The following is a 23788-nucleotide window of genomic DNA, read 5'->3' as shown; positions in this document are numbered from 1 at the left end:
GATGGGGCCATGTTGCTCTGTGAGTGTGTCTGTGTGTGTTGGTGCACACAGATGGGGCCACGTTGCTCTGTGTGTCTGTGTGTGTTGGTGCACACAGAGGGGGCCACGTTGCTCTGTGAGTGTGTGTCCGAGGCTCTGTGAGTTGCTCTGTGAGTGTGTGTGTGTTGGTGCACACAGAGGGGGCCACATTGCCCTGTGAGTGTGTGTGTGTTGCTGCACACAGATGGGGCCATGTTGCTCTGTGAGTATGTCTATCTGTGTGTGTGTTGGTGCACACAGATGGGGCCACATTGCTCTGTAAGTGTGTCTCTGTGTGTGTGTGTTGGTGCACACAGAGGGGGCCACGTTGCTCTGTAAGTGTGTCTGTGTGTGTGTTGGTTCACACAGATGGGGCCACATTGCTCTGTGAGTGTGTCTGTGTGTGTGTGTTGGTGCACACAGATGGAGTCATGTTGCTCTGTGAATGTGTCCGTGTGTGTGTGTTGGTGCACACAGATGGGGCCACATTGCTCTGTGAGTGTGTCTGTGTGTGTGTGTGTTGGTGCACACAGAGGAGCCACATTGCTCTGTAAGTGTGTGTGTGTTGGTGCGCACAGAGGGGGCCACGTTGTTCTGGGTGTGTGTGTGTGTTGGTGTGCACAGAGGAGCCACATTGCTCTGTAAGTGTGTGTGTGTGTTGGTGAGCACAGAGGGTGCCACGTTGCTCTGTGTGTGTGTGTGTGTGTTGGTGTGCACAGAGGGGCCATGTTGCTCTGTGTGTGTTGGTGTGCACAGAGGGAATCACGTTGCTCTGTGTGTGTGTGTTGGTGTGCACAGAGGGAATCACGTTCCTCTGTGAGTATGTCTGTGTGTGTGTGTTGGTGTACACAGATGGAGTCATGTTGCTCTGTGAGTGTGTCCGTGTGTGTGTTGGTGCGCACAGAGGGGGCCACGTTGTTCTGGATGTGTGTGTGTTGGTGTGCACAGAGGAGCCACATTGCTCTGTAAGTGTGTGTGTGTTGGTGAGCACAGAGGGTGCCACGTTGCTCTGTGTGTGTGTGTGTGTTGGTGTGCACAGAGGGGCCACGTTGCTCTGTGTGTGTTGGTGCGCACAGAGGGAACCACGTTGCTCTGTGTGTGTGTGTGTGTGTGTGTTGGTGCGCACAGAGGGAACCACGTTGCTCTGTGTGTGTGTGTGTGTGTGTGTGTGTGTGTTGGTGCGCACAGAGGGAACCACGTTGCTCTGTGTGTGTGTGTGTTGGTGCGCACAGAGGGTCACGTAGCTGTACGTGTTGGGTGTGCACATGTGTGCTGGAGCTGAGGGGCTCCTCTGTCCCTGGGGTCCAGCCCCTGTGCTGCTGCAGCCCACAGACCCGCCCCTGGAGCCCCCTGGAGAGGCCCTTCTGGACAAATACCTTCCTGCATGAATACCTGGCTGTCCGAGGCTCCGCGTCTTGATCCAATTTCTGTGATTTATACTTTCCATAATTCTATTTGGTCAGGACTTTCAAATTTATGGCACAGTTGTGCACTGTGTTCTCTTATAATATAGAGGAGCCCTGTGTGTTTGCCATATTTGCTCTCTTGCTGGAAACGTGCCTCTCGCATTCCTCTTTTGCCTTGATGTGCTGAGCTCTGCAGAGAGGAGCTGGGGTCTCACCCCACCCTCGGGGGCGTCTGCAGCCTCCCGTTGGCTGGCTGCCCTGCCTGACCCTCCTAAAGCAGAGTTCTTCTGACTCGGATGGTTTCAGAGCAGCCCAGGTGAAGGGGGCTCTCTGGGGGCTCAGCCTGTGTACGACGTGGCAAGCCCTGGGATAGGGGACGGGGGGGGCATCTTAGGGGTGACAAGCCCTTGGTGAGAGGAGTCAATGACAGAGTCCTGGAGGCGCTCCGGGCCCAGCACCCAGCATGGCCACAGTCGCTGTTAGTGGGCATGATGTGCCCCACGCTCTCAGGAGCCGCTCCACTGGGCGGCTCTCACCCCAGGCCCCCCATGAACGACAGCACACATCTGCTGGAGGGGGGTCTGCTGGCTTTATTCACAGACCCCAGAGGGTGGGGACTGGGACGGCAGAGACAAGGGGGTGCTCCAGCGGGGCCCTCCACCCCCGGCGGCGTCCCGGAACCCCAGAAGCAGCCTGGGCACGAGTGTTGGGGCGATGGTGCTGGAGTGCGCCGGGGCCGGGTCTCTGCCGCGGGACCTCCTGGCCCTTTACTTCCAGCGCCCACCGACTTTGCCCTTAGCGGTGGCACCGGCCTTCTTGCTGCTGCAGATGGGAAGCAAGTTGTTCTTGAGTCTGAGCATCAGCCCGGCCGGAAGGGCAGCCTTGAGAGGCAGAGCCTCTCCCTGCCTTGCAGCCCTCTAGCCCTGGCCTCCCCAGTGTGGACCTCTAGCCCTGGACTCCAAAATGCATGCAGGATGAGGTCCTGGCCAAGCCTCACAACCCCCCCCACACACACACACACACTTCTTCCCCTCTGCACAGCACTGACTCACCTGTACTGGCCTGGCCAGGGGCCTGGGGCTTAGGGCTTAGTGTGGTTAGCAGGGGTGGGCCCGGGGCAGGGCCACCCTCTGTCTTCCCTGCCCTGCCTGGGGTTGCTGCAGACAGACCCCAGTGGGTGGAGACTGTCTTGGCAGATGACTACTCTCTTCCCCACACAGTCTGTGCCACTCTGGGGGGCAGATAAGTGTGGCCATCCCCAGGAACCTGTCCCCTCTTCTGAGGGTTTGAGGACCTTTGTGCACCAAAGAGCCAGGAGGTGCTGAGTGGGGCCCAGGCAGGCGGAAGACAGAGGGCTTCAGCCCCAGAGGCTGGCACGACAGGACCATTCCTGAGCACACACGCGTGAACACACACACGTGCACATGCACACCCGTGACAGTCCTGGCCCACAGAACCGAGACCCTCCCTAGAGGGGGCCCGTCTCTGGGAGCAGAAGGGAGCCTCTGGTAAGAGGGAGGAAGCCCTGGGAGGCAGGAGCTCCACCAGGCTCTCGGGGAGGGACAGCCTGCAGCCAGGCTCAGTGACCAGACCCCGGTGACATGTCACTGGCACCAGAGCTCAGCCCAGGGGGCCGGGAGAAGTGTTGCCCTTGGTCCCCGCACCCCGTGGGGCATGATTCCATGGCCCAAGGGCATTTCTGAGGAACCGACGGTTGCAGAGGGGCCATGTCGCCCCCCAGGTCAGCCTCTGAACTCCCCACCCCCGGTCACCTTGGAGGGTGACACTCTGGGTGTCCAGGCCGGCCATGCAAGGCCATCTGATGGCCCCTGAGAGCCTCCGCATGCTGGGGGCCTCCTGCAGCCCTCTCCTTGCTGGCCGGTGCTGGGCACCAGAGGGCATCACTGGCAAACCCTCTCTGGCACCCCCTCCTGTGAGCAGGTGAGGAGGGTCCACAGGCCCCAGGGCACAGGACCTGGTTAGTTGTGTTACTGCTCTGCTGAGGGCCGGCCACTCCTGGCCCTTGTTCAGGGGCTGGCTAAAACACCAGGCCCGCAGGGACAGTGGCAGCAGGCCCTGTGGCCCCTGTGCCCAGGGCAGAGCAAGGTGGGCCAGGCTACTCACTGCTTCTGGGCCTGGTCGATGCGGCTCCTGAGGGTGGTGATCTGCAAACAACACAGGCGACTTACTGCGAGGGGGACCCGGGGGCCCAGCCACCGCAGCAGAGCGGTGGCTCCGTGCTGGCTCCTGCTCCTGGCTCCTTCGGGAGGGCGCTGTCCCTTGCCCTTGGGTGGCTGACCCGACTCACTCTCACTGGCCTGTAGCGGCCTGCGATACCATACACAGCAGCTGCAGAGCTGGCCACTTACCTTCTAACTGCAGCAGGCCCTGGGGCAGGGTGGAGGTGGGGCCCGCAGACCCTCCTTCCGGCCCTCGACCCCTGACTCTGACCCTCCTGCTCCTGGCCCCACCCCTGCTCCCAGCTTGGTGGCCACGGCACCTGGTTCCCAAAGCTCCTGGGAAGCAGAGGCCCCTCCTCTCCTGCCAACCAGGGCAGCAGGCCAGCCTCAAGGCCACGTCTGGAGGCAGGAGGGGACGGGGCAGGAAGGAGAGTACCAAGGCCACAGAGGGCCAGCCTGCCTGCCCGACTCCGTGACCTGGCCTTTGCCATGCGAGAGGAGCACCGTGCACTGCACACGCGCCAGCCGGGCCCGCAGTGGACTCTGGCTACTCACAACTTGGCCAGCATCTCCACTCTGGCCCGGAGGGTCATGATCTAGAGAGACCGAGATGGTTATAGGGCTGGGTGGGTGGCCAAGGCTTCAAGGCCCCGCCATGCGCTGGGCTGCTCTGGAGATGGCCCTTGGGGTTCTGAGCCCCTGGGCCCTGGTATGGGCAGCGTGTGTGTGGAGGCCACCACAACTGACTGCATGGTGGACACAGGGGAGCTGGCCGGGGCTCTGTGTGGGCCAGCCCCAGGGGAGCCTGGAGGGTGAGGGAGGCAGCTCCTCCTGGGAGCCACCAGGGCGGGGATCGGCTGCCTCTGGGAGGGGGAGGACGTGCGGGCTCAGGAGAGGCCTGCCCAGGGTTCCCGGGGAGCCGGGGCTGGTCACCGGAGGTACCCCTGCATGTGTCCTTCACCCGAGGGGTGCTGCAGGGCGTTCAGGTGGGGAAGCTCCAGGTATCTGGGTTGTCCCAGGGCACATTGGTCACCCAGGACTGGAGCCCTCCCTGGGCCACCTGGGCCTCTGTGCGTGGGCCAGGGCTGGGCCTCACAGAGCCTTCGATGTCCCACCCCGGGCAGCCCGCCTCTGACTCCAGCTTTGCCTTCGTGCCGGGGGTCTGTGAGCGAAGGTCGCTCAAGGTCGCGAGCCCTCCACGCAACTCCAGGCAGCCGGTGCCCCAGGAGCCGCCGTCCAGAGCTGTGCCTGTGCCACCCCCTGGGCCTGCTCTGAGGACACCTTAGGGCCCCCGTGGCCTAAACTCATGCTGGCCCTCAGGCAGGGTTGCCAATGTACCCAGGGGCCTGGCCGATGCCTCGGGTGGCCAAGTGGCTGCCCCAGAGGTGGCCTCCAGCCACAGCCCCCGCGGGACGCAGTGGGTGGGGCCCAGCGGCCCCCAGGCGCAGGTGCCTGGACTCACGTCATATTTCTGGCGTTTCAGCTTCTCCCCAAACTCAAACTTGTCTGTCTCGAGTTGGTACAGGGTTTCCCAGAGCTCCTTAGCCTTGTCCCTGAGGGGGAGGATGGCACGGGGGTCGGCCTGAGAGCCAGGAAGGGACCTCAGGGCACAGGAAGGACCGGCAGCCCGTGCCCCCGACGGGCTCCCACCTCAGCTTGTCGTCGCCCAGGTGGTCGATGTTGAGGGGCTTGCGTCTCTCGGCCAGGATCTTCTTCTTCATCTCCCGGGCCGTCTGCTTCTTGCCTCTCTTCTGGTCAGCCTGAAGGGACGTGGGGTCTCAGGAGGGGCCGCGCACCAGCCAGGCCCAGGCCCCCGGCCTCGCCCGCCTACCTTGGCCAGGTAGCTGCTGTAGTTGGCCCCCATGGAGGACAGGGCCTTCTTCTTCTTCAGGTCGTCCTCGGCCCTCCTCTTGGCGTCCTCCTCCTCCCTCCGGGCCTTCTCCTCCTGTGGAGACCACACCCCCGGACCCTCAGGGGCAGGGGCAGACTGCCCCCACCCTGTGGACGAAGAGGTGGCTGGGAGGAATCTCCAGGGTCAGTGTTTCAGCGGGGCAGGGCTTAACTCCTGGCTCTGAACCCTGGCCCCCACAGCTTGACCACTGGAGAAAGGCCCGGGGCCGGACACCCCGCTCACCGCCAGGCGGTTCTGGCGCTCACGCTCCTTCTCTGCACGGATCCTCTGCTGCTCAGCCCTCTCCGCCCGGCGCTTCTCCTGTGGCCAGGAGGCAGGTCAGTCCAGCCTTGCCACCGGCACCCTCCAAGTGTGCCCGGCGGCCTCCACCCATGGCCACACTCACGATCCTCTCTTTGAGGGCAATCAGCTCCTCCTCCTCTTTCTTCCGGGCTTCAAAGTGGCTGTCGATGAGGGCCTGCAGCTCCATGAGGTCCTTGTTCTGGCGCTTCTTCTGGATGTCCTGTGGGCAGAGAGGCCTGTCACTTCCACCCCTCCGCCCGGCCTGGCCTCTACCTGGGGAAAGTGGCACCTGTGCCCCAAAGAAGCCCTGCCTGCTCGGGCCACCAAGACAACTGTCTTTCTTGCTGCCCTCTTGGGGCCGTAGGTGGCCTGATCCCCAAGCCTCAGGGTTGGGTGATGCTCTCCTTGGAGGTGACCCAGGCATGGCTGTACCGTGAGGTCAGTAGCATCCCTAGGGTGGACTGACCCTGTCATCATGCTCAGAGATGCCCTTCAGGGGCTGAGCCTGGGGGAGAGAGTGAGCTGTGCACACTTGTTGTGCGAACAGATGAATGAGTGTGCAGATGGAAGAAGTAGGTAATGGGATGGGAGAGATGGACGGATGACGATGGAGCAGTGGGTGGATGGATAGTGGATGGACAGTGGGATCAGTGAGCAGGCAGTGAGTGGATGGATGGGTAGACTCATGAATAGGCAGATAATGATGAATGGATAGATGAATGGAAGGAAGGAAGATGGATGATGGAAAGAGCTGGAGTGAGGATAGATGGAAGGATGGGTGGATGGATGGGTGGAAGGAAGGGTGGGTAGGAGGGAAGGATGGAGGGTGGATGGAGAGACAGCTGGATTGAGGATAGACGGAAGAATGGGTGGATGGATGGGTGGAAGGAAGGGTGGGTAGGAGGAAGGAGGGAGGGTGGATGGAGAGATAGCTGGAGTGAGGATAGATGGAAGGATGGGTGGATGGATGGGTGGAAGGAAGGGTGGGTAGGAGGAAGGAGGGAGGGTGGATGGATGGATGAAGAGTGGGGAGAGAGAAGGATGGGTGGGGAGAAGGGAGAGGTGCATATTCTTGGAGTGTGGTCCAGGATTGGCTTAGGAAGCCCGGGCTCTGCTGCTTGAGAGGAGAGGGGCAGAGGCCCACCCTGGCGCTCAGTGGTAGGCTTGGGGCGCTCTGATTTGGGTCCCACTCACTTACATCAAAGTCTACTTTCTCCCCTTCCGGGATCTTAGGAGCAGTGAGTCTGAGGAAGAGAGAGGCTGGTGAGAGGGTGCCGACTGCCTGACCGTGCGTTCACCTGAGCTTTGTTCTCATCAGACTCATGACCCTCACGCCCAGGGCCGGCCCCTTGGAGCAGGCCTCCACCACCCCAGTGCCGGGGTTCTGCCGGCTGACTCTCCGTCTCCGTCTGCAGGAAAGGCACCTCGGTTTCTTTCTCAAACCAAGGAGGCAGGGTGGCCCCCGCAGGCCCCCGGGAACAAGGTGGCGTTTGCCTCTGGGGTCGGGACCGGCCGTGGAGACCCTTCCCGCTTTTCTGGCCACTCTTTAATCTCTCTTTCTGGGGCCCAGGGAGGGAAAGAGGCCTTCTAGGAGGAAGGAGCCCCCGGTCCACCGGCCGTGCAGCCCCCTCCTCCCACCAATATGTTCCAGATGGAGCGGAGAGTTGAGACAAGGGCTTTTTAAAACAACCACAGAGGAAAGTGGAGCGGGGTGTCGATCAAACGCTGGAGCGGGAAGGGATTTTCTGAGCTTGGAAGCATCAGAAGTTCCCTCCAAGGGAGAGATGTGCAGATGGCCCCATGCAAATGAGAAACTTATGTATGTGCAAGAAGGCAAACTCGGGAGCCAGGGGAAAAGCCCAGACTAAGAAAATATTTTCAGCAAATACAGAGAAGACTTATATCCTTATGCAAACTGATGATTGAGAAAACATAGAGACGTGTCCACCGTGAGATAAATGAGCACAGGGCACAAACTACTGACTCTCGAGAAGAAAGACAACCCGTTCACAAACGGGAAAGGCTGGCCCTCGCGCCATCGGAGGAATGCAAAGGAAAACAACCGTGGGATGCCATTTGCCATCCATCAAGGGCGAGCGCGGAGGCAGCCTCTGCCTCGGGTGAGGAGGGTGTGGGACACAGAACGGCTCACATCCCACGTAGGAGGCCCACTTGGCCAAGCCCTCGTGGAGAGCAATTTGGCAACGGACATGGCAGTCTTAAGAACGCTCATACTCTTTGACCCAGTAATTCTAGTTCTGGGAATGTGGCCTAGGGAAATAGCCCTGAAGACGGAAAACGCTTCCACCCGGCGTCACTAATGATAGCGAAGAACTCGGGGAGCCTGCAGCAGGGCATGGGCAGGAAAACCACCGTTTGTCCAATCGATGGAATATTACGTGGCCATTCAAAATATTTAAGAAGACTATATAAAAACATGGAAAAATACTTATGAATAGTGCTAAATTTTAAAAAAGCAGAATTCAAGGCTGTATAGACAGTCTGATGTTTGAAAAACAGCTAGAGTTGAGGTCTTTTTTTCCAAGCCCTTTGCATGGAAAAAGAGTAGGAAGAAATAAGTATTTTTATTTCTTTCTGTTCCTTTCCACAGTCTGGCGGGCTGGTGGGTGGGTGGGAGAATGATGGATGAATTTCTTCTTCTTCATTTGACTTTTATGTACTTTCCAAATTTCCTTTAATAAGGTGTTTTGTTTTCATAATGAAAACACAAATAATATTTTCTAAAATGAGAAAATATCTTGTGTTCTGGCATCAATCTATTCAAAATCACCAAAAAAATAAAGTGCAAAGGCCGTGAATAGCTGACCAAACCCTTCCTGCATCTTCACCTTCCTGTGACTCTGCAGAGACCCACCCCCACCCCCCGGGAGCAAACCTCAGTCCCACCTCAGGCAGAGTGGGGGGCAGGCAGGCTGCTGGGGGGCAGAGTGGGGGGCAGGCAGGCTGCTGGGGGAGCAGAGTGGGGGGCAGGCAGGCTGCTGGGGGGCAGAGTGGGGGGCAGGCAGGCTGCTGGGGGGCAGAGTGGGGGGCAGGCAGGCTGCTGGGGGAGCAGAGTGGGGGGCAGGCAGGCTGCTGGGGGGCAGAGTGGGGGGCAGGCAGGCTGCTGGGGGGCAGAGTGGGGGGCAGGCAGGCTGCTGGGGGGCAGAGTGGGGGGCAGGCAGGCTGCTCAGAGGGGCAGAAGGGCTGTGGGCTTGTGAGTTCCACCAAAGCCAGGAAGTCAGGGTTGGATTTTTTTTTTTTAATCTTGTGAAAGGAGGGCAAGACCCTCCCTAAAAGCAGGGTTCCCGAGAGGCCTGCATAAGAGCGCCCAGGCAGCAAGCTGGTGTGGACATGGTCCATCTGATGTGGCGAAGCCCTTCCTTCCACATCCCACCACACCACTCCATGTCTGCTTTTCCATCTGGGCCCTGGGAGACCCCTCAGCAGAGCCGGGCACAGCAAGGCTGGGGGGCAGCCTGAGCTCCGTTTTGCCTTTCTTCCCCCGTGGCCTGCAGCGTCACACCCTCCTGTGCTTCCTGTCGGTCCCTGTGGTGAGCACTTGGACTTTTCCTCCAGTGCAGACCCAGGCCTCCCACCCGGGGCCATAACCACTGACCACCCCAGCCCAGCGGACGCCATACTCACTGGGGTCTTGGCTTCCTCTCTGGTCACCACGGCACCAGTGTGGGGAGAGGGGGAGAGAGAGAGACAGGTGAGAGGGGTGGCTGCCTCCTGCCCACAGAGACCACCAAGGTGGGGTCTTCCTCTGCTCTGGCCTGTGGGGGCCACCTGCCTCTCCAGCTGAGCCCACCCCTCGGCCCCCGACTCCAGGTCCCTGGGGCTCTGAGAAGGGCTGAAGTGCAGGGTGAAGAGAGAGGGAGGAGCTGCTGCTAAGGGTCAGAGGCCAGGGAGGGAAGAGGCCAGACAGGTGGAGGACTGGAGGAGGGAGCTAGGAGCCTGGGAGCGGCTGGTCTGCGCTGGTCCCACCCACTGCCCACCTCAGCAGGCAGAAGCTCACCCGGCACCCAAGCCCTACGGCCGTCACTGTGCAAAGCAGAGAGGCCCTTGGCTCAGGGCCTCGGCGTGTGGTGCCAAGAGCACAGGCGGACAGGTAGACAGGCGGGAGGAGGACGGCAGAGCCAGAGGGCAGGGTCCCCAGGACCTTGTGAAGGGGGTGCAGCAGGAGCTGCGGTCCTTCACCTTCCTCCTCCTCCCGCTCCTCTGTGGCGTCTCCGTGGATTGGCTAAGCGCACATGCAAGAGAAGGGCCAGGGCACTGGTGTGGGGCAGCACTGGGCGAGGCCAGCAGGCAGCAGGAGGGGGCGGGCTGTGCCCAGGCCCCCCATGGGCACCCAGCTGCAGCCCGAGCATCGCTCTCCAGGGCAGGGAGAGAGCTGGGTGCTGAGGAGACCCGGGAGGCCCAGGCTCTCCTCCAACCCTCTCAGTCTGGGGCTGGGCTGGGCACAGCCTTTTGACCCTGGGCAGTTCCAGAGCCCCTCTGTCTGCAAGGTCAGTTTTGCTGGGCTGAAAGCCAGCGGGTCAAGGAACCCTCACGCTGACTCTGAGCCCACGAGGGTGCAAGCCTCTCCTGTTGTCCACCCCTAACCCTGCAGTCCTGCCCCCCCCCACCGTGTCAAGATCCTCCGCAGCCCCCACAGTGCCCCGAGGGCTCTCTCACCCAGGGCAGCGGCCTCCTGGCCCATGGGAGCCGTGCTTCTCCCCTGGCGCCTGGGTCGGCCTCTCTGGGATACCCACCCCTTCCTCTCCCTGAGCTACCTCTAGGTTCTGCCTCGAGAAGATGGCCTGTCCCCCAGGCCACGGCCCCTGAGCCTCGACTAAGTAGCCACCCCCAGCTAGTGGGGGCTGCTTTCTTTGTGGGTGTCGACCCCTAGGCCCAGCCTGGCCTGGTACGCAGGGGTCTGCAGATCAGCTCAGGGCCCTGCAGTGCCCTCTGCCTGCCCTGCCTCTGCCAGGCCAAGCAGGACCTGCTGAGAAGGCATCTTGGGCCAGCAGCCATGCCCTGCCCTTGGCCAGAAGCTATCCCCATCTGAGGCAGGTGGGGGTCCTGCCCGCTGACCCTGGACAGCGCCTGTGCTTGCTGGGGTCTGCAGCGTGTGCTCTGGCTCATGACCATGCAGTTGCCCGGGGACAATGCAGGTGGTGGACCCTGCAGTGTGGCCTTGACTTGCAGCTGGGCCTCGTGCCGCCCTTTCCCGATGCCCGGGTGCCCATGGGGTCTCCTGTGTGGCACCGCCTGCCTGCCCCTCCGACTCCCTCCCTCCTGTGTGTCCATCCGGGGCCTCAGGGCTGGTCCCAGGATGGCCTGGTGACCTTATCGCCCACTAGACTGGCTCCTGGACACCATTTTCCTGTGTGGCCTGGGAGTCCACCCCCAGTCCCTCTCCTTCCATGTCTGGGTGACCTCTCTGGGCAGGCAGGGCTGGAGTGGGGGTCCCAGGCTCGGCGGGAAGGCCCGCGGCCCACCGAGGCAGCATGTGATTGGAGAGAAGCTCCCGAGCAGCGCCCCTGGCCTGGATCTGCACTCCGCCCAGCACAGCAGCCTGCTGCGCGAGGGCAGGCCCCCAGGTCCCCTCTTGCCTGCCTCTGCCCGGGTGTGTCTGGCCCTGGCCCAGCAAGGGTGGGATGCTGGGACCTGACTGATGGCTCATTTGCACGCACGGCCCCCGGCTGTTCCAGCTCCCTGACGTCCCCACCTTGGGCCTCAGCCTGCTGTTCTGCTTCACCCCACTTGCCCTTCCACCCTCCCTGCCACCTCACCGCCTCCTGACTTGACTTCGCTGGCTTCCTATCTGTGGCAGGGCGGAGGCCATCCACCCTACCCCTCCTCTCTGCTCTTCTCTCTTCCACCTGATGAATCCAGAGGGTCCCAGTGGACCCCAGCACCCTCCTCCCAAGATCTGCTTCACAGTCCCTGCCCCTAAACCCTCTGCCAGATGGACAGGGGGAGCTTCACCTGTCTCTAGTCCCACCTGAGTCAGACTTCAGTTAGAGGCCTGAGGCTCAGTCCAAGGTGGGGGACTTGGAAGTGTGGTGGGGCACAGGGGACCAGGGGACAGAGGAGGAAGGGGCAGCTCTGGTTGGCTGCAGTGCAAGGCCTACCTTCCTGGACCTCCTCTGGAAGCAGCGTCAGGCAGCACCGAGTTGGGGAGAGAAGGAGGAGAGACACCGTGAGTGGAGGGGGGATTTGGCAGAGCCGCCAACCGCAGGACCGGGTGCGGGGCCGGCAGCCTCTTGTCCCTTCTGGCCCTGCTCCTGCACACACTCACACCGGCCATGTGGCTCTGAAGTCATGTCACATACCTGGTTCATGAACTTCAGGGGCTAAGGAGGCCACAGAGCAAGAGGCAAACCGCGGGTCAGAGCCAAAGGAGAGGGATCCGAGGTTAAGTGGAAACACCCGTCACCAAGGCCACGGGGAGGGGACGTGCAGGGTGAGCAAGACATGGATCGGAGTTAGCCTGGGTGCTGTCCCCTCCAGCCCTGCTTCCCCCAGCTCCTGTGGCCCACCCTCAGCCTGACCTGTCTCAAAATCAGGGAAACTGAGGCAGGGGCGTTGGGGACGCAGGCCAGGTCTTGTCCTGGTCACTCCATGCTGTCTGTCCCAGGGAGCTGCCATGGTGGGCTCCCCTTTTTTCCCTACCACCTCTAGAGTGTCCAGGCCTGCAACCTGGTAGTGGTTCCAGGGACCTGCGAAGGGGCTGCAGCCCAGGGACGCAGGCCCCAGGGATAGGTGCACACCTGGGTGCCCTGCCTACCGCCGTCCTAACAGCCAGATGCAGACCCCAAGAAAGGCTGGGATGAAGGCACCTGCCAGGCCACAGGGCCTCTCCCGACACTTGAGCTATCCTGAGATGTGGCTTCATGTCCTGGTCTGGCTGCGGGGTCAGAGGCTGCCACCATGGGGACTCTCAGTTCCCTGGCCCCATCTCCCCCGATCCTCACACCAGCTACTCCCAGCTGAGTGGCACATGGTCCCCAACAGCAGGGACTCGGGGGGCCTGGGCCACCTCTGGGGCCCACTGGGGTCCTGCACCCTCTCTGTCAAGCATCAGCCTGGGTTAGTGGGTTACTGGGGGCCACATGTGGGGCCCCTGGGCTGGCTGGCGCCTCATGGCCTCCCCTTCTCCCCACCCTGGGCTCCAGCCAGGCCCCGGGCCCCACATGGGGACCAGAAGTCCGTGGGCTCCTACCTTCCTCCTGGACTTCTGCTGCGGAGGGGTGCCAGGGCGTGCAGGGTGGCAGGGAGGAGAGAGGACAGGATTAGACAGGAGGTCCCCGGGTCCTTAGAGGGGGGGGCCAGGGTCGGACCCAGCGGGAGGCAAGCACACAGGGCCACTGTGCGGGGGAGGACAGTGGGCAGGAGGACTGGCGGGGGCTGGGCCCTGGACCCACTCACCTTCCTCCTCCTGGGCCTCTTCTGAGGGGAGAGAAGCCGAGAGCAGGAACGAGCAGGGAAGGAAGGAACAGGACCGTCGTTAGAGGATGTGGCCGGGGGGACAGGAGGTGGCCTGAGTGGGGGGTCTACAGGGCCTCCCAAGACATTCAGGCACACTCAGCCTGCCCAGTCCAGCCTGGCTGGGCTTGGGCCTGGGCCTCCCTGCAGGGGCCGTCACACCTCCACTCCCCGCTCGGACCTGGCCTTCGTGTGTCCCGGGAGCTGTGGGTGCACAGAGAGGCCCTGCCTGTGTCGTGCTTTGTGGGGGACAGAGGGTCCTGCGGATCGTGACCTCTGTGCTTTGAGGAACCTGGTGTGTTTGACAGGGAAGGTCCCTGTCTCGGGGGCGCCTGGAGGAAAGCTCGGCCTGAGACCCTTCTGTGGCTTCCCCAGGGGACGGCCAGCACCCAGGGCCTCTTTCCCACTCAGAAAGGAGCCTGGCCACCTTTTCGGCAGAAAAAGAAACATTTTGCTGACGTTGTTAAGGTAGCGAATGTTTTCAAAATATTTTCAAAACATAACAGCCAGAAGACCTCGCCGGCTAAAGCTGCGGTGAAAGCCGCCCCCAGTTGAGTGGGAGCCAGGATCCTGAGCAGCGCCCGTCCCGCCTGGGAACTGCCACGGCCCACCGCTCCCAGGTGCGCCCGCGCCCAGTGATCCCCACCCGCCCACGCCTGCCCGGGCGCGACAGATCCAGGGAGGTGTGCTCTGAGTGCGCCCCAGGGTGCAGGGGTGGGGGGTGGAATGGAGAGATGCTGAGAGACAGAGAGAGATTGAGAGACAGGGACAGATGCTGAGAGACAGAGAGACACAGAGACAGGGAGTCAGAAACCACAGGACAGAGAGAGACTGAGAGATGACAGACAGAGACACAGGGAGGAGCTGAGAGACGGCGGCTGTGCGCCCCGGCCCTGATATTAATGGGTGAGAGTTTTAATGATCAGATGAAACTCCACACTCTGGGGACAGACCAGCACCAGGCAGGGGTGAGCGATTAATGAGTGTCCATTAATGGATTGGAGTGATGGCAAGTTAATGATGACTTGATTAATGAGGAAGTCATTAACCATTAACGAGGTGACACATTAATCATTAAACAAGTTAATGATTAATGCTAGTGGTTAACGGTGAGGAAGATGGACAGTTAATGGATGAGCTGAGGAGGACCCAAGGTCCAGGTGGAGAGGGCTCTGTTAAGAGGAAGGTCTGGGGGGGCCCAGGGCCTCAGGGCTGCCTGAGTTACCTTCCTCCTCGTACTGCTCTGCATTGGAAGAGAACAAAAGAGAGGAGCCATGTTAGCAGGGGCCAGCTGCCCGGTCCCTGAGGTCCAGCCGCTTCTGCTGGCCAGGGATGAGGGTCAGGGTTCCTCAGGGCCAGAGCAGCCTGCCTGGCAGTGGAGTCCTAAGGGCCACACAGCCCCCAGGCGGCTCCCCGGTAGGCGGACAGGCTGAGGTGTGGCCACCTCTTAGAGGCCGGGGAAGGCCAGGATGCAGGGCCACTTCCAGAGGGGCCTGAAGACCACCACACAGAGATCTGGGACTTTCAGGCCCAGGGTTCCCAGAGGACAGGTGGCATCCATGGTGACCCCCCTCCCCAGTGGAGACTTTTCCGTCTAGAGGTAGAAGAGAGAGAAATAGCTGATACTCACCCTCAACCTGTTCACTGCAGAGGCCGGGGAGGGAGAGGGGGAGAGAGAAAGGGAGGTGAGGTGGACGGCAGAGCCAGCCCGATGCTGAAGCCCAGCCCCACACCCCACTGGGCAGGCAGCTGGCAGCAGCGGGCGGTGGGCAGCGGGCATCGGTACTCACACTTCCTCGTCAGACATGGTGGAGGTGGGCTGTTTCTGGGGGGGGAGGGGGAGAGTTAGGGACCGCCCTGGTTCGGGAGCAGGGGGTTCTCAGAGCTGGGATGGAGAGGGGACTCCTGCGGATGGGGTTGGAGCAGCCCTTGGTCCTCACACAGCCCCGGGACCTGCTCCTTCCTGCCCTGGATCCAGCCTGGAGCTAGGAATCCAGGAGCCGGTTGGGACTCTGGAAGGTCATGGCGTCCACCCCCCCCCCAACCCCGAAGAATGTCACCAGGAATGCAGAACAGGCTGCCCAAGACCCTGGAAGTCTGGCTGATTGGATTAGGACCTGCTTCTTGGTGGCCTCTGCCACTGCCCAGGCTGGGGGCCTCCCTGGAAGCCCCAAGATGGCTGAGCTGGGTAATAGGGATCTTCTCTGGCTTGTCAACTCCACTGTCCCCCATGAGAGTCCCTCTTCCCAGGGGGACTTCCAGGCCACATGTCCTCCTGGAGGAAGAAGCTTCTCTACAGGGCGCCTCAAGCCCCTGAGGACCCCCTCCTCCAAATCAGAGCACACGTGGCCTGTCTCCGTCTTCCCTCTTCTTTAGGAGGTGGAGACACACAGTCCCTGGGCTCCCTGGGCTGCAAGAACTGGCCGCCACACCCCCCATGGTGGCCTGGGGTCACTCTGAGCAGAAGGTGGGCCCTGGGGTCTGAGAAACCAGACTCTCCACAGCATGTCAGAGCCGACTGGAAGCGGGCAGTCACGGTCCCCAGGGAACTTCCCTAAGAAGGCGCAGCACATCTGTGGACTGGCATCTGCAGCCCGCCACTAAGACGGGAGCCATTCCCAAGCCCCCTGTGGGGAACACGGCGTTCCCAGAGCCACTCCAGCTCCGTGCAAAATCAGCTGTGTCTTCAGAATCCTCGTCCAGGCCCTGGGTGCCGCCCAGGTCCTCCCAGACCCCTGCCCAGACTCTCTGGGACCTCCAGGGTAAGGCCTCTGGGGTGGTGACTCTCTGCTTCTCCTCACCCTTGGAGGCTGCCCACCCCTCAGGTCCAGGCCCTAACCCCGCCACCCTCCCCCGAGTGCCACTCCCTGGGGAGGGGCTGTAGAGGTCGTGCCCTTCTGTGGCCACCTCTGACCCAGTAGGGTCAACACCTGTCATGCCGACAGAGGGGGCAGTGACCACACCCAGGGAGTCATGTACAAGGAGCAGTGACAGCTGAAGTGTCCAGAAATAGACACCAAAATCAGCAAGACGCCTCTGCCCAGAAACCCAAGATGGGCGGGGGGCGGGGCGGGCCAGGGGCCAGCCTCCTCATCTCCAGTCTCCTCCAAGAGCCCAGCAGGGGTCCACTCCACCAGTGGGGAAACTGAGGCTCCTGCCCCTCCTCAGGGCTCCTTGGTGCCCTCTCACGGTCTGGGTCACATTCCCTGTGGGTTGGGGAGAGTGAGGTGGAGGTGCTAGGGACGGGGACGGCATGGCAACAGCTGAGGGGGGACCAGTTGTCCAGTTTCATGTTCCATCTCAGAGCAGGGTATGAAAATAGCCTGTCAGGTCAAGTTCCTTGGGGCCACATGCCATCTTTCCCTCCTAAGAAGGTGACAAGGGCCAAGGAGGAGGGGCAGGAGCTCTGCCAGTCACTTGCAGTAGGACTGCACCCATGCCCTGCTTTGGGCCCTGCTTCCTTGTGGCCAGCCTCACCTGGCCCCCTCTCATCCTGGATGCCCAAGAACCTCCAGAAATCTCCAAAGGACCTGGTGGGCCAGGGTACCTGGCCAAGGGATTTCAAGGGTGGCGGCCAAGGAGGGTGGGCAGGGGTCTCTGGGGAGAAACTGCTCCTCCCACCCAAGGAGGAGGCAGGAGTGTCCAGCCCCTGCCTGGAGCCCAGCCCCTGGGTGTTCCTGACCCGGGCTTCGGAGAGCAGCCTAGGGCTTCTCCCTGGGGATTCCTCCTTGGGGTGACCCGAGACAGCTCCTGGCCCTGCTGTCACCTATACAAAGTGGCAGTGTCGGGCGGGGGCCATTCAAGGCAGGGGGCCCCAGGGATCCTGGGGACGCACTGTGCTTCTCCATGGGCCACGCACAGAAAGCCCAGATGGCCCGAGGCAGCTGCGTCACAGCTGCTCCGTGCGCTTCCTCCCTCACCCTCTCCTCTCGGTCCCTGCTCTGATTGGCCCCTCACCTCATAGCTCCTGGGGACCCTCCCCACCTCCACCCTGTGGTCCGGGCTGAGCCAGGTGTCCCGCACCATCCCAAGCTCAGAGAACGCCCAGGTACCATGTCAGAATCCCAGGCGGGTGCTGGGTGGCGGCCTGGTCTTGGCCACCATGCTTCCAGGTGAGGGGCTGGGCAGTTCGCTGGCCAAGGACCTCAGCCCCCAGGACTAGTGTCTCCTTGGATGCCAGGGGCCCTGTCCCGAAGCAGGAGGCTCTGAGCCCTCCTAAGAGAGCTGCTCACTGCTGCACCCACCTGTGGTCACGCCTGAGAAGGACGAGAACTCCCTGTGGACAGGTCCAGCACAGGCACTGCCTCCCAGCTGCACCCTCGTGTTATAGCGGCATTTGAGCTTTCCCAGCAGCCCATTGGCCAGCAGCTGGGCAGCCAGGGCAAGGGGGGCAGGGTGTGCCCAGGCAGTCCCCTTACCAAGTATAGGAATGGCCATGGGAGGAGATGAAGGCCGTGAGGACAAGGAGACGTGCCTGAGAAGGAGACAGGGTCTCGCCTGCCGCAGGAAGGTGTCAGCTGCTATTTTTGCCGCCCTGGGCAGGCACATTCTTGACGGCTGTGGAGGGAGGAGGAAGGAGCTTGGTGGCCCCAGGATAGGGCAGAGGGCTATCTCTGGGCCAGACTAGTGTGGGGTCCTCAGAGCTGGGGCCCCAATTTCCCCAGCCCCCTCCCCTTTGAGGAACACTCTGTGTGGGGTGCCTACTTGGCCCATCCAGGGGTCTGCATCCAGGGGTCATTACCCCAGGGTGGCACCTGGTCCCAGCCCCACCTCCTCCATAGGGGACCAGCAAGCCCCCACATCTGAGTGCCTGAAAGGCCAGACCTGCTCCCTTGAGTGGACGCTACTGGGGCATGCAGAATACACAGAACAAGCTGTGTCCTGAGCCTGGGGTGGGGGCTCCTGTCCATGGGGATCATCCCCTGATCCTGGAGGGGCTCCTGTCCATGGGGTCTCCTACACTAAGCTGGAGGGGCTCCTGTCCATGGGGTCTCCTACACTGAGCTGCAGGGGCTCCTGTCCATGGGGTCTCCTCCCCTGAGCTGGAGAAGCTCCTGTCCATGGGGTCTCCTACACTGAGCTGGAGGGGCTCCTGTCCATGGGGTCTCCTACACTGAGCTGGAGGGGCTCCAGTTCATGGGGCCTTCTCCCCTGAGCTGGAGGGGCTCCTGTCCATGGGGCCTCCTCCCCTGATCCTGGAGGGGCTCCTGTCCATGGGGCCTCCTACACTGAGCTGGAGGGGCTCCTGTCCATGGGGCCTCCTACACTGAGCTGGAGGGGCTCCTGTCCATGGGGTCTCCTCCCAGGATCCTGGAGGGGCTCCTGTCCATGGGGTCTCCTCCCTGTTCCTGGAGGGGCTCCTGTCCATGGGGCCTCCTCCCCTGATCCTGGAGGGGCTCCTGTCCATGGGGTCTACTCCCCAGATCCTGGAGAGGCTCCTGTCCATGGGGTCTCCTCCCCTGATCCTGGAGGGGCTCCTGTCCATGGGGCCTCCTCCCCTGAGCTGGAGGGGCACCTGTCCATGGGGTCTCTTCCCCTGAGCTGGAGGGGCTCCTGTCCATGGGGCCTCCTCCCCTGAGCTGGAGGGGCTCCTGTCCATGGGGCCTCCTCCCCTGATCCTGGAGGGGCTCCTGTCCATGGGGTCTCCTACACTGAGCTGGAGGGGCTCCTGTCCATGGGGTATCCTCCCCTGATCCTGGAGGGGCTCCTGTCCATGGGGTCTCCTACACTGAGCTGGAGGGGCTCCTGTCCATGGGGTCTCCTCCCCTGATCCTGGAGGGGCTCCTGTCCATGGGGCCTCCTCCCAGGATCCTGGAGGGGCTCCTGTCCATGGGGTCTCCTCCCCTGATCCTGGAGGGGCTCCTGTCCATGGGGCCTCCTCCCCTGATCCTGGAGGGGCTCCTGTCCATGGGGTCTCCTCCTCTGATCCTGTAGGGGCTCCTGTCCATGGGGTCTCCTCCCCTGAGCTGCAGGGGCTCCTGCCCATGAGGTCTCCTCCCCTGATCCTGGAGGGGCTCCTGTCCATGGGGTCTCCTCCCCTGAGCTGCAGGGGCTCCTGTCCATGGGGTCTCCTCCCCTGATCCTGGAGGGGCTCCTCTCCATGGGGTCTCCTACACTGATCCTGGAGGGGCTCCTGTCCATGGGGTCTCCTCCCCTGATCCTGGAGGGGCTCCTGTCCATGGGGTCTCCTCCCCTGAGCTGGAGGGGCTCCTGTCCATGGGGCCTCCTCCCCTGATACTGGAGGGGCTCCTGTCCATGGGGTCTCCTCCCCTGATCCTGGAGGGGCTTCTGTCCATGGGGTCTCCTCCCTTGATCCTGGAGGGGCTCCTGTCCATGGGGTCTCCTCCCCTGATCCTGGAGGGGCTCCTGTCCATGGGGTCTCCTCCCCTGATCCTGGAGGGGCTCCTGTCCATGGGGTCTCCTCCCCTGAGCTGGAGGGGCTCCTGTCCATGGGGTCTCCTCCCCTGATCCTGGAGGGGCTCCTGTCCATGGGGTCTCCTCCCCTGAGCTGCAGGGGCTCCTGTCCATGGGGTCTCCTCCCCTGATCCTGGAGGGACTCCTGTCCATGGGGTCTCCTCCCCTGAGCTGGAGGGGCTCCTGTCCATGGGGTCTCCTCCCAGGATCCTGGAGGGGCTCCTGTCCATGGGGTCTCCTCCCCTGATCCTGGAGGGGCTCCTGTCCATGGGGTCTCCTACACTGATCCTGGAGGGGCTCCTGTCCATGGGGTCTCCTCCCCTGATCCTGGAGGGGCTCCTGTCCATGGGGTCTCCTACACTGAGCTGGAGGGGCTCCTGTCCATGGGGTCTCCTCCCCTGATCCTGGAGGGGCTCCTGTCCATGGGGCCTCCTCCCCTGATACTGGAGGGGCTCCTGTCCATGAGGTCTCCTCCCCTGATCCTGGAGGGGCTCCTGTCCATGGGGTCTCCTCCCCTGATCCTGGAGGGGCTCCTGTCCATGGGGTCTCCTCCCCTGATCCTGGAGGGGCTCCTGTCCATGGGGTCTCCTCCCCTGATCCTGGAGGGGCTCCTGTCCATGGGGTCTCCTCCCCTGATCCTGGAGGGGCTCCTGTCCATGGGGTCTCCTCCCCTGAGCTGGAGGGGCTCCTGTCCATGGGGTCTCCTCCCCTGAGCTGCAGGGGCTCCTGTCCATGGGGTCTCCTCCCCTGATCCTGGAGGGGCTCCTGTCCATGGGGCCTCCTCCCCTGAGCTGGAGGGGCTCCTGTCCATGGGGTCTCCTCCCCTGATCCTGGAGGGGCTCCTGTCCATGGTGTCTCCTCCCCTGAGCTGGAGGGGCTCCTGTCCATGGGGTCTCCTCCCCTGATCCTGGAGGGGCTCCTGTCCATGGGGTCTCCTCCCCTGAGCTGCAGGGGCTCCTGTCCATGGGGTCTCCTCCCCTGATCCTGGAGGGACTCCTGTCCATGGGGTCTCCTCCCCTGAGCTGGAGGGGCTCCTGTCCATGGGGTCTCCTCCCAGGATCCTGGAGGGGCTCCTGTCCATGGGGTCTCCTCCCCTGATCCTGGAGGGGCTCCTGTCCATGGGGTCTCCTACACTGATCCTGGAGGGGCTCCTGTCCATGGGGTCTCCTCCCCTGATCCTGGAGGGGCTCCTGTCCATGGGGTCTCCTACACTGAGCTGGAGGGGCTCCTGTCCATGGGGTCTCCTCCCCTGATCCTGGAGGGGCTCCTGTCCATGGGGTCTCCTCCCCTGATCCTGGAGGGGCTCCTGTCCATGGGGTCTCCTCCCCTGAGCTGGAGGGGCTCCTGTCCATGGGGCCTCCTCCCCTGATACTGGAGGGGCTCCTGTCCATGGGGTCTCCTCCCCTGATCCTGGAGGGGCTCCTGTCCATGGGGTCTCCTCCCCTGATCCTGGAGGGGCTCCTGTCCATGGGGTCTCCTCCCCTGATCCTGGAGGGGCTCCTGTCCATGGGGTCTCCTCCCCTGAGCTGGAGGGGCTCCTGTCCATGGGGTCTCCTCCCCTGAGCTGCAGGGGCTCCTGTCCATGGGGTCTCCTCCCCTGATCCTGGAGGGGCTCCTGTCCATGGGGCCTCCTCCCCTGAGCTGGAGGGGCTCCTGTCCATGGGGTCTCCTCCCCTGATCCTGGAGGGGCTCCTGTCCATGGTGTCTCCTCCCCTGAGCTGGAGGGGCTCCTGTCCATGGGGTCTCCTCCCCTGAGCTGGAGGGGCTCCTGCCCATGGGGTCTCCTCCCCTGATCCTGGAGGGGCTCCTGTCCATGGGGTCTCTTCCCCTGAGCTGGAGGGGCTCCTGTCCATGGGGCCTCCTCCCCTGATACTGGAGGGGCTCCTGTCCATGGGGTCTCCTCCCCTGATCCTGGAGGGGCTCCTGTCCATGGGGTCTCCTACACTGATCCTGGAGGGGCTCCTGTCCATGGGGTCTCCTCCCCTGATCCTGGAGGGGCTCCTGTCCATGGGGTCTCCTCCCCTGATCCTGGAGGGGCTCCTGTTCATGGGGTCTCCTCCCCTGATCCTGGAGGGGCTCCTGCCCATGGGGTCTCCTACACTGAGCTGGAGGGGCTCCTGTCCATGGGGTCTCCTACACTGAGCTGGAGGGGCTCCTGTCCATGGGGTCTCCTACACTGAGCTGGAGGGGCTCCTGTCCATGGGGTCTCCTACACTGAGCTGGAGGGGCTCCTGTCCATGGGGTCTCCTACACTGAGCTGGAGGGGCTCCTGTCCATGGGGTCTCCTCCCCTGATCCTGGAGGGGCTCCTGTCCATGGGGTCTCCTCCCCTGAGCTGCAGGGGCTCCTTTCCATGGGGTCTCCTCCCCTGATCCTGGAGGGGCTCCTGTCCATGGGGTCTCCTCCCCTGATCCTGGAGGGGCTCCTGTCCATGGGGTCTCCTCCCCTGATCCTGGAGGGGCTCCTGTCCATGGGGTCTCCTCCCCTGATCCTGGAGGGGCTCCTGTCCATGGGGTCTCCTCCCCTGATCCTGGAGGGGCTCCTGTCCATGGGGTCTCCTCCCCTGATCCTGGAGGGGCTCCTGTCCATGGGGTCTCCTCCCCTGAGCTGGAGGGGCTCCTGTCCATGGGGCCTCCTCCCCTGATCCTGGAGGGGCTCCTGTCCATGGGGTCTCCTCCCCTGAGCTGGAGGGGCTCCTGTCCATGGGGTCTCCTCCCCTGAGCTGGAGGGGCTCCTGCCCATGGGGTCTCCTACACTGAGCTGGAGGGGCTCCTGTCCATGGGGTCTCCTCCCCTGAGCTGGAGGGGCTCCTGCCCATGGGGTCTCCTCCCCTGATCCTGGAGGGGCTCCTGTCCATGGGGTCTCCTCCCCTGATCCTGGAGGGGCTCCTGTCCATGGGGTCTCCTCCCCTGAGCTGGAGGGGCTCCTGTCCATGGGGTCTCCTCCCCTGAGCTGGAGGGGCTCCTGTCCATGGGGTCTCCTCCCCTGATCCTGGAGGGGCTCCTGTCCATGGGGCCTCCTCCCCTGATCCTGGAGGGGCTCCTGTCCATGGGGTCTCCTCCCCTGATCCTGGAGGGGCTCCTGTCCATGGGGTCTCCTCCCCTGAGCTGCAGGGGCTCCTGCCCATGGGGTCTCCTCCCCTGATCCTGGAGGGGCTCCTGTCCATGGGGTCTCCTCCCCTGAGCTGCAGGGGCTCCTGTCCATGGGGTCTCCTCCCCTGATCCTGGAGGGACTCCTGTCCATGGGGTCTCCTCCCCTGAGCTGGAGGGGCTCCTGTCCATGGGGTCTCCTCCCAGGATCCTGGAGGGGCTCCTGTCCATGGGGTCTCCTCCCCTGATCCTGGAGGGGCTCCTGTCCATGGGGTCTCCTACACTGATCCTGGAGGGGCTCCTGTCCATGGGGTCTCCTCCCCTGAGCTGCAGGGGCTCCTGTCCATGGGGTCTCCTCCCCTGATCCTGGAGGGGCTCCTGTCCATGGGGTCTCCTCCCCTGATCCTGGAGGGGCTCCTGTCCATGGGGTCTCCTACACTGAGCTGGAGGGGCTCCTGTCCATGGGGTCTCCTACACTGAGCTGGAGGGGCTCCTGTCCATGGGGTCTCCTACACTGAGCTGGAGGGGCTCCTGTCCATGGGGTCTCCTCCCCTGATCCTGGAGGGGCTCCTGTCCATGGGGTCTCCTCCCCTGAGCTGCAGGGGCTCCTGTCCATGGGGTCTCCTCCCCTGATCCTGGAGGGGCTCCTGTCCATGGGGCCTCCTCCCCTGAGCTGCAGGGGCTCCTGTCCATGGGGCCTCCTCCAGTCATGGCTTCCTCTCAAGGTGGGTCCCTCCTCTGCAGTTGGCCTGGGGACTCTGTTCGGGGACTGGACCCTGGAGGCGCTCTCTCTCTCCCAGGGCCCTCATGGAGCTGACTGCCCCTGTGCCCGTGGAGGCTGACCTTGCTTTCCCCGGACTCCAGGGGCCACCATCCAACCAACACACACCTCCTGGGCTCCCACAGCCCCCATGCTTGACAGTGAGGCCACGTGGCCCTCGGCCCTGCCTCTGGGGTTAGGGACACTGAGGTCCCAGGTGCCAGGAGGCACCTTGACTTCTGTCCCATGCCTCTG

The 23788-nt window shown here is 62.9% G+C and overlaps 1 protein-coding gene across 2 annotated transcripts; it reads right to left on the bottom strand.

The window, feature by feature from the left end:
* Positions 1–1994: 1994 nt before the first annotated feature.
* Positions 1995–17616, bottom strand: Tnnt3 (troponin T3, fast skeletal type). Of its 2 annotated transcripts, XM_013365412.4 has the most exons (17): positions 17516–17616; positions 15062–15096; positions 14902–14915; positions 14497–14514; positions 13215–13235; positions 13009–13026; positions 12119–12139; positions 11918–11932; positions 9444–9462; positions 6997–7042; positions 5902–6018; positions 5739–5816; positions 5436–5549; positions 5255–5364; positions 5067–5157; positions 3549–3589; positions 1995–2246 (listed from the first exon to the last, which is right to left on the bottom strand). In XM_013365412.4, exons 2-17 carry the CDS (start codon positions 15076–15078, stop codon positions 2192–2194), a joined length of 795 nt encoding a protein of 264 aa, XP_013220866.1. In that variant the 5' UTR covers positions 15079–15096; positions 17516–17616; the 3' UTR covers positions 1995–2191. The 2 variants fall into 2 exon arrangements, with proteins under 2 accessions (XP_013220866.1, XP_013220867.1); XM_013365413.4 differs by lacking the exons at positions 3549–3589; positions 17516–17616 and adding an exon at positions 4160–4200 and having other exon boundaries at positions 15062–15093.
* Positions 17617–23788: the final 6172 nt, after the last annotated feature.

This window comes from Ictidomys tridecemlineatus, chromosome 4 (assembly GCF_052094955.1).
Source record: "Ictidomys tridecemlineatus isolate mIctTri1 chromosome 4, mIctTri1.hap1, whole genome shotgun sequence".
NCBI lineage: Eukaryota > Metazoa > Chordata > Mammalia > Rodentia > Sciuridae > Ictidomys > Ictidomys tridecemlineatus.
Note: the sequence above shows the minus strand (reverse complement) of the source record. Positions and strands in the feature narration are given on the sequence as shown.